Source organism: Conger conger, chromosome 9 (assembly GCF_963514075.1).
Source record: "Conger conger chromosome 9, fConCon1.1, whole genome shotgun sequence".
Taxonomy (NCBI): Eukaryota; Metazoa; Chordata; class Actinopteri; order Anguilliformes; family Congridae; genus Conger; species Conger conger.
Window position 1 is genome coordinate 1922199 of NC_083768.1, and position 10000 is coordinate 1932198.

General features: G+C 52.0%; 2 protein-coding genes across 2 annotated transcripts in view; one reads left to right on the top strand and one right to left on the bottom strand.

Annotated features, from left to right (window-relative positions):
• lrrc24 (leucine rich repeat containing 24) overlaps positions 1-10000 on the bottom strand; it is a 26685-nt gene that overhangs the window by 12597 nt on the left and 4088 nt on the right. The gene's annotated exons all lie outside the window — the stretch shown is intronic.
• LOC133136660 (polycystin-1-like protein 3) lies at positions 3802-9313 on the top strand (the record flags this gene model as incomplete). The annotated part of the gene is made up of 5 exons (XM_061254302.1): positions 3802-3987; positions 6954-7574; positions 7924-8055; positions 8291-8350; positions 9107-9313. Coding segments are annotated over exons 1-5 (1206 nt in total), but the record flags the coding sequence as incomplete, so codon positions are not given.

Genomic DNA, 10000 nt, shown 5'->3' on the forward strand with positions numbered 1-10000 from the left:
GAACCGTCACTGCGTCCGAGAAAGAGCTTGGGGAGGCCCTGGCCCCGGAGAGAGAAGTCCGTCTAGCCTTCTCGGAGGGCCCCCAAGAGGTGAGCGAGGAGGCCGAAGCACCCACACGCTTTGGCACTGCCCAACTACACGAGCCCAAGTTCGCTCAAGCCTGGAGAGATGCCCGAGACATTAACGGGGTACCCCAAGGGCCGGTGAGTACACCATCGTATCCCTTCTTCAGGGTAAAACAAGACCTGCTATATCGAGTCTGTAACCCACAGGGGGAGGAAGTTGAACAGCTGCTGGTCCCTCAAACGTTTGTGCCCCGAGTCCTCTACCTAGGTCATACTCACCTGCTGGGAGCCCATCTGGGGATGGAGAAGACCTACGAGAGGATCCTGGCAAGGTTCTATTGGCCTGGGGTGAAAAAGGCTGTGGAAGACTACTGCCGACACTGTGCCGTGTGCCAACTCCACTGCCCTAAGGTAACCCTTCGGAACCCACTAATACCCCTGCCGGTCATTGATGTTCCCTTCAGAAGGATTGCGATGGACATCGTGGGGCCCTTACCGAAGTCCAGCCGGGGACATCGGTACATCCTCGTGATCCTCGATTATGCAACCCGCTACCCAGAAGCCATCCCGCTCAGGACCGCGACCGGAAAGACAGTCGCCAGGGAGTTGTTCCTGCTTTTTAGCAGGGTCGGAATAGCGGAGGAACTCCTGACAGACCAAGGATCATGCTTCATGTCAGGGGTCCTAAAGGAGATGTGCCGGCTGCTACAAGTAACCCAACTAAGAACCTCCGTCTACCACCCCCAAACTGACGGACTCGTGGAGAGATTCAATCAGACCCTCAAAGCCATGCTGAGGAAGATGATTGAAACGGATGGTAAGGACTGGGACCAGCTCTTACCCTATCTTCTCTTTTCAGTCCGAGAGGTGCCCCAGAGCACGACCGGCTTCGCCCCTTTTGAACTGTTGTATGGCAGACGACCCCGGGGGTTACTAGACCTGGCGAAGGAGGCTTGGGAACAGCAACCGTCCCGAACCCGCAGCCTGATCGAGCATGTGGAGCAGATGGACCGGCGGATGGCCCAGATCTGGCCCATGATGAGGGCTCACATGGAACGGGCACAACGGGAGCAAGCCAGGCTGTATAACCGGGGAGCACAGGTGAGAGAATTCGCCCCGGGAGACAAGGTGATGATTCTAGTCCCCACCAGTGAATGTAAATTTCTGGCCCGATGGCATGGGCCGTATGAGGTCGTGGAACGCACCGGACCTGTAAACTACCGGGTGAGACAGCCGGGACGACGACACCGCCTCCAAATCTACCACGTCAACCTGATGAAGAGGTGGCATGAGCCACCCCCAGCTCCGACCCCAGTCCTCGCTGCCCAGTGGGTGCCCCCACCCACCCCTGACGTGAGTATTGGAGAGCAGCTGAGCTCCCGCCAGCAGCAAGCGCTACGTGAGCTGGTGAATCGGAACCGGGATATCTTCTCGACTATGCCCGGCCGCACCCACCTAATCACCCATGACATCAGCACTGAACCTGGGAGGACGGTAAAATTACGACCCTACCGAATCCCAGAAGCTCGCCGACACGCCATACAGGAGGAGGTGAAGAGAATGCTCGACCTCGGGGTTATTGAGGAAAGCCGCAGTGCCTGGTCCAGTCCCGTGGTGCTAGTCCCCAAGCCGGATGGGACCTGGCGGTTCTGCAATGACTTCCGCCGGCTGAACGATGTCTCCCTATGTGACGCGTACCCCATGCCGAGAGTGGACGAGCTCATTGAGCGGCTGGGACCGGCCCGATTCATCAGCACCCTGGACCTGACGAGGGGATATTGGCAAGTTCCCCTAACACCCCGTGCCAGGGAGAAGACGGCCTTCGCGACCCCAACGGGCCTCTACCAATACACAGTCCTCCCCTTCGGCGTACATGGAGCCCCAGCCACATTCCAGAGGTTGATGGACCAGGTGTTGCGGCCCCACCAGAGGTATGCGGCAGCCTACCTGGATGACATCGTCATCCACAGCACCGACTGGGACAGCCATGTCGACAAAGTCGAAGCGGTGCTGATGTCCCTGAGGGAGGCCGGGCTGACGGCTAACCCTGCAAAGTGCCGGCTCGGATTGAAGGAAGCCGCCTATCTTGGCCACACAGTCGGGAGGGGGCGGGTGAAGCCTCAGTCGAACAAGGTCGACAGCATTGCCACCTGGCCCCAACCGGCCACGAAGAAACAGGTGAGAATGTTCCTGGGTCTGGTGGGTTACTATCGGCAGTTCATTCCAGAGTTTGCAGCACGAGCAGCCCCCCTCCACGACCTCACCAAAAAGGAGCAGCCCAACCGGGTCCAATGGAACCCTCTCGCCGCTGCAGCCTTCCAGGACTTACGGGCCGCTCTAGGTGAGGAACCAGTACTAATAACTCCCAACTTCCAGAAACCCTTTGTGCTGCAGACCGACGCATCGGAAGTGGGCCTGGGAGCGGTCCTGTCACAGATCCAGGATGGAGTGGAGCATCCAGTGACATACATCAGCAGAAAACTCCTCAGCCATGAAAGGAATTATGCCACGGTCGAGAAGGAATGCCTTGCCATCAAATGGGCGGTAGGTAAATATTACCTACTCGACCGTGAGTTTCTGTTGGTGACCGATCATGCTCCCCTCAAATGGATGTACCTTAACCGAGACAGCAACGCCCGAGTAACCCGCTGGTTTTTAGAGTTGCAGCCCTACCGGTTCAAGGTGGAACATCGTGCTGGGAAGCTGAACCAGAATGCTGATGCGCTATCCAGGAAGGAGGATGGCCTAGGGGCAGACGCTCCCGCCCGGGGCTTGGAGCTGAGGGGGGGGGTATGTGGCACCCCTGCTACTGCATGTTGCGCCACGTGGGTGGAGAACCCTGGAGGGGCCCGTGCAGGTCAACCGCGCAGACGTCACACATTGGGAGAGGTGTGCGAAGGAGTATATCTGCCTGAAGAGGTGGTCGGGAGATCAGCACCTTGGAGAGAGATCCCTCTACCTGCAGTCCAGGACCCCGGACAGCACACGTGGGTGAGCAGAGTGGAAAATCACTGATTCAGCTGCAGCCTCTTTTCCTAATGAGCAGGGAAGGGGATTTAAGGCGCGGTCGAGGCTGCAGCCAGAGTCAGTCGGTGCCATTCCTGAGCGTATGAGAGCGTGGAAAGCAGAGAGAGGAAGGACCTGCAACACCCTGCCATACTGACCCTGAAGGAGACCCCACCTTTACGGACGGCCACACCAAAGACCTGGAACGGACGCCGGTCACGTGAGCCAGAGAGAATCCCTTCCTATTTACCCCCTGTCTTTGTGTTTCCCGCCAGCCCTGACGCGGCCGAAGAGGGGAGGAGGGAGGAAGCCCTAGAAAATACCCCGGTCTGGGAAGAACCTTCGTTTATCTTTTGCCTAAACGGCCCCTTTTATTTCTCCCGTTTTCCCCTACCCTTGCCCTGAGGGGGGGCGCTATCCCCGATACCCCGGGAAAAAAAAAAAACACAGAAAAAATAAAAAGCTGCGATCTCCTGTGTTGGTTTCTAGCTGTGCCCACCCTCTGCACCTCAGGATCCACCCCGAGGCACCACAGTGTGTGTGTGTGAGAGAGAGAGAGTGAGTGTGTGTGTGTGTGTGTGTGAGAGAGAGTGTGTGTTCTGTGTTTATCAGAGAGGAGCAGAGTCTGCTCACTGCCCGCTTGCTGCATTGGGCATAATGAGGTCTGATTGGGTCCTGGACATTTCGTGGCCATCCCTGCGCCTGCCTGCGCCTGTCTGGGTCTGCAAGGATGGCAGCAGATGAATGTGGCGTGACCTACATCCGCCTCCCTGCCGGAGTCAGAGCAGCCAGCGAGCAGCCGGAGAGCAGCGGGGAGCAGCCAGAGAGCAGCGGGGAGCAGCCAGAGAGCAGTGGGGAGCAGCCAGAGAGCCGTGGGGAGCAGTGGGGAGCAGCTGCCCTGGGATGGGAACTCAGAGTCGGGCAGGAATGCTGAGATTACTGCAGCCGCCATAATCTGCCTGAGACGCGTGTAATCCCTGATCTGATCCCTGATCTGACTGGGTGTCTGACTGTATGACCCCCCCCCCCCCCCCCCCGTACCCAAAGCAATCAGAGATGGCCATGCATTCTCATCTTACATTCAGCACCTGGTGTGTGTGTGTGTGTGTGTGTGAGTGTGTGTGTTTGTTTCTTTGTGCGTGATTGGCAGCATGCCTGTGTGTGTATATGTGAGTGAGTGTCTGTGTGTGTGTGATTGGCTGCATGAGTGTGTGTGTGTGTGTGTGTGTGTGTGTGTGCATGGGTGTGTGTGTATGTGTGAGTGTCTGCGTGTTTCTGTGTGTGTGTGTGTGTGTGTACATGCGTGTGCGCATGTGTGTGTGTGCTCGGTCCAGGTTTATTGCAGACCTTCGGTTGCCATGGAAACCTGTAAGGGAATAATGCCGGGCCCACTCTGGGAGGGTGTGGCCTGAGGTCATCATTAGTGCCAGAGAGGAGAGAGGGAGAGAGCGAGGGAGGAGAGAGAGAGAGGGAGGGAGAGGGAGAGAGCGAGGGAGGAGAGAGAGAGAGGGAGGGAGAGGGAGAGAGGGAGGGAGGGAGGGAGAGAGGGAGGGAGGGAGGGAGGGTGAGAGAGGGAGGGTGAGGGAGGAGGGGGGGAGAAATGAGAAAGACAGAGGGAGAGAGGAAAAGATGAAAAGATGCCTTGGCAATATTGACAAAAGTATGTCATGCCAAAGAAGCATTTTGAATTTGAATTTGAGAGAGATGTTCAAGAGGAAAACAGAGAGAATGAGAGAGAGAGAGAGATAACAGTGCCACAGACCCCTGGCCCTCTGATTCGCCGTCAGAAAAACAACAACAGGGTAATGTGGCCCAACCATCTGTGACAGCCTCCCCAGAGAGCTGCCACACGATCTCTCCCTCTATCCCTCCCTCCCTCTCTCTCCTCTCTCTCTCTCCTCTCTCTCTCCCTCTCTCCCTCTCTCTCTGTGGGGGGGAGGGGTCTCGTCAGACCCAGTAACGGTTGCTAGGCTTGCTGTACCCCCTGCGTCGCCATGGCGAGTCTGGAGGGAGGCGCACTGAGGTCTGTGTTCTGCCGCTCTGGGACACGAGGGTGTGTGTGTGTGTGTGTGTGGGTGTGTGTGTGTGTGAGAGTGTGAGTGTGTGTGTGTGTGTGTGTGTGTGTGTGTGTGTGAGAGTGTGTGAGTGTGTGTGTGTGTGAGTGTGTGTGGGTGTGTGTGTGTGTGGGTGTGTGTGTGTGTGTGGGTGTGTGTGTGTGTGTGTGTGTGTGTGTTATACAGGTGCCTAAGACTAAGTACTGTATATATTTATATATATATATATATATATATGTTATCGCTCTCTTATTTTATTATCACTACTATTTCTCATCGGCAACAATACTTATTATTATTACTGATTCATTAATCGCATAGAAAACAAAAACTGCTCATTATCACACAATACAGTGTATACTTTGCATCTACATGTATATATTCTTCACTGAATTGACAAAATCAAAATGCAGTTGACCCCAATTGAATTGTCGATTAACGTAACCTACAGAAACACACTTTCGCTCGCTGCGTATCCATGCACAAGGTTTGTACATTTTTCATGAGTTCGCCTGCTATCCCGGAGGACGGGACGGTGCTCATTTCACTGCCAGAATCATTCATTTTTCATCGTCTCCCAAGACAACGGGATTCCTGCACGTTACAACGGCGGCCGCATTGTCTGACACGTCTTCCTGCTCATGATGGGAGATATGATGGGAGATATTCGCCCCGCATTGTTGTGTAACCTGAGAAGGAAAAGAAGAGGTACGTCTCCGTTTTGGGTTTTTGGAAGATGACAGTGGGCAGCACAGCCAGTGTTCCCGGCTCAGGCCCCGGCCGGGGGCGAGTTGTTTTGGGAGACGTGCTCGCTCAGTTGGCTGAACATTGCCCTGACTGGTTAAAGCGATCAAATGAACTGCATTCGTGCCACAGAAGCGCTTTACAACTGATGTCTCTCATTCACACTCGCACACCAATTGCCATGCAAGGTACCAACCAGCTTTTTGGGAGCAATTGGGGGTCAGGTTTTTTGCTCAGGGATACGCCTAGGGCGGGGGATCGAACTGGCAGACAATCTTTCTGTACGATGTGGGGAAATCTAAATATTTCTGTTTTTGTCCCAGTTTCTGAGGTCATAGTTGGAACCCATACTACCGCTCTATGTTGGGAGATAGGCCTTATATTTCAGCTTTACTTTTTGGGCACATTAGCAGATATTTAACTTTTTTATTCTGCCAATAAAAGGCCCAACCAGCTTTCTGCTCCAGAGCAGGGGTCCCCAACCCTGGTCCTGGAGGAGGTCTCTCTCTCTCTCTCTCTCTCTCTCTCTCTCTCTCTCTCTCTCTCTCTCTCTCTCTTCTCTCTCCCTCCCTCCCTCTCCTTTCTCTCAGTGCTGTGATTGACAGCCCCGTACGCTGTAATCGCACTCAGACTTGGGCGTGGTCGGTGTGCTGCTCCTCTCCTTATTAATAGGACCAGAGGCACCTCGCTGGAGAGCACTCTCCTGATTACACTGCAGGGGAAATGATCACCGCAATAAAGTAAAGAGACTACAGCCACACGTAACTCTGCAACACATACACCAGCCAAACCTGCGCCTCAACAGATTACAGCCTCTAACAATACAACACATACACCAGCCAAACCTGCGCCTCAACAGATTACAACCTCTAACAATACAACACATACACCAGCCAAACCTGCGCCTCAACAGATTACAGCCTCTAACAATACAACACATACACCAGCCAAACCTGAGCCTCAACAGATTACAGCCTCTAACAATACAACACATACACCAGCCAAACCTGCGCCTCAACAGATTACAGCCTCTAACAATACAACACATACACCAGCCAAACCTGCGCCTCAACAGATTACAGCCTCTAACAATACAACACATACACCAGCCAAACCTGCGCCTCAACAGATTACAGCCTCTAACAATACAACACATACACCAGCCAAACCTGCGCCTCAACAGATTACAACCTCTAACAATACAGCACATACACCAGCCAAACCTGCGCCTCAACAGATTACAACCTCTAACAATACAACACATACACCAGCCAAACCTGAGCCTCAACAGATTACAGCCTCTAACAATACAACACATACACCAGCCAAACCTGAGCCTCAACAGATTACAACCTCTAACAATACAGCACATACACCAGCCAAACCTGCGCCTCAACAGATTACAGCCTCTAACAATACAACACATACACCAGCCAAACCTGAGCCTCAACAGATTACAGCCTCTAACAATACAACACATACACCAGCCAAACCTGCGCCTCAACAGATTACAGCCTCTAACAATACAACACATACACCAGCCAAACCTGAGCCTCAACAGATTACAACCTCTAACAATACAGCACATACACCAGCCAAACCTGCGCCTCAACAGATTACAACCTCTAACAATACAGCACATACACCAGCCAAACCTGAGCCTCAACAGATTACAGCCTCTAACAATACAACACATACACCAGCCAAACCTGCGCCTCAACAGATTACAGCCTCTAACAATACAACACATACACCAGCCGAACCTGAGCCTCAACAGATTACAGCCTCTAACAATACAACAAATACACCAGCCAAACCTGCGCCTCAACAGATTACAACCTCTAACAATACAACACATACACCAGCCAAACCTGCGCCTCAACAGATTACAGCCTCTAACAATACAACACATACACCAGCCAAACCTGAGCCTCAACAGATTACAGCCTCTAACAATACAACACATACACCAGCCAAACCTGCGCCTCAACAGATTACAGCCTCTAACTGCAACACATACACCAGCCAAACCTGAGCCTCAACAGATTACAGCCTCTAACAATACAACACATACACCAGCCGAACCTGAGCCTCAACAGATTACAGCCTCTAACAATACAACACATACACCAGCCAAACCTGCGCCTCAACAGATTACAACCTCTAACAATACAACACATACACCAGCCAAACCTGCGCCTCAACAGATTACAGCCTCTAACAATACAACACATACACCAGCCAAACCTGAGCCTCAACAGATTACAGCCTCTAACAATACAACACATACACCAGCCAAACCTGCGCCTCAACAGATTACAGCCTCTAACTGCAAACACATACACCAGCCAAACCTGAGCCTCAACAGATTACAGCCTCTAACAATACAACACATACACCAGCCAACCTGCGCCTCAACAGATTACAGCCTCTAACAATACAACACATACACCAGCCGAACCTGAGCCTCAACAGATTACAGCCTCTAACAATACAAAACATACACCAGCCAAACCTGCGCCTCAACAGATTACAACCTCTAACAATACAACACATACACCAGCCAAACCTGCGCCTCAACAGATACAGCCTCTAACAATACAACACATACACCAGCCAAACCTGAGCCTCAACAGATTACAGCCTCTAACAATACAACACATACACCAGCCCAACCTGCGCCTCAACAGATTACAGCCTCTAACTGCAACACATACACCAGCCAAACCTGAGCCTCAACAGATTACAGCCTCTAACAATACAAGCACATACACCAGCCAAACCTGCGCCTCAACAGATTACAGCCTCTAACAATACAACACATACACCAGCCGAACCTGAGCCTCAACAGATTACAGCCTCTAACATACAACACATACACCAGCCCAAACCTGCGCCTCAACAGATTACAACCTCTAACAATACAACACATACACCAGCCAAAACCTGCGCCTCAACAGATTACAACCTCTAACAATACAACACATACACCAGCCAAACCTGCGCCTCAACAGATTACAGCCTCTAACAATACAACACATACACCAGCCAAACCTGAGCCTCAACAGATTACAGCCTCTAACAATACAACACATACACCAGCCAAACCTGCGCCTCAACAGATTACAGCCTCTAACTGCAACACATACACCAGCCAAACCTGAGCCTCAACAGATTACAGCCTCTAACAATACAACACATACACCAGCCAAACCTGCGCCTCAACAGATTACAGCCTCTAACAATACAACACATACACCAGCCGAACCTGAGCCTCAACAGATTACAGCCTCTAACAATACAACACATACACCAGCCAAACCTGCGCCTCAACAGATTACAACCTCTAACAATACAACACATACACCAGCCAAACCTGCGCCTCAACAGATTACAGCCTCTAACAATACAACACATACACCAGCCAAACCTGAGCCTCAACAGATTACAGCCTCTAACAATACAACACATACACCAGCCAAACCTGCGCCTCAACAGATTACAGCCTCTAACTGCAACACATACACCAGCCAAACCTGAGCCTCAACAGATTACAGCCTCTAACAATACAACACATACACCAGCCAAACCTGCGCCTCAACAGATTACAGCCTCTAACAATACAACACATACACCAGCCGAACCTGAGCCTCAACAGATTACAGCCTCTAACAATACAACACATACACCAGCCAAACCTGCGCCTCAACAGATTACAACCTCTAACAATACAACACATACACCAGCCAACCTGCGCCTGCAACAGATTACAGCCTCTAACAATACAACACATACACCAGCCAAACCTGAGCCTCAACAGATTACAGCCTCTAACAATACAACACATACACCAGCCAACCTGCGCCCTCAACAGATTACAGCCTCTAACTGCAACACATACACCAGCCAAACCTGCGCCTCAACAGATTACAGCCTCTAACTGCAACACATACACCAGCCAAACCTGAGCCCTCAACAGATTACAGCCTCTAACAATACAACACATACACCAGCCAAACCTGAGCCTCAACAGATTACAGCCTCTAACAATACAACACATACACCAGCCAAACCTGAGCCTCAACAGATTACAACCTCTAACAATACAACACATACACCAGCCAAACCTGA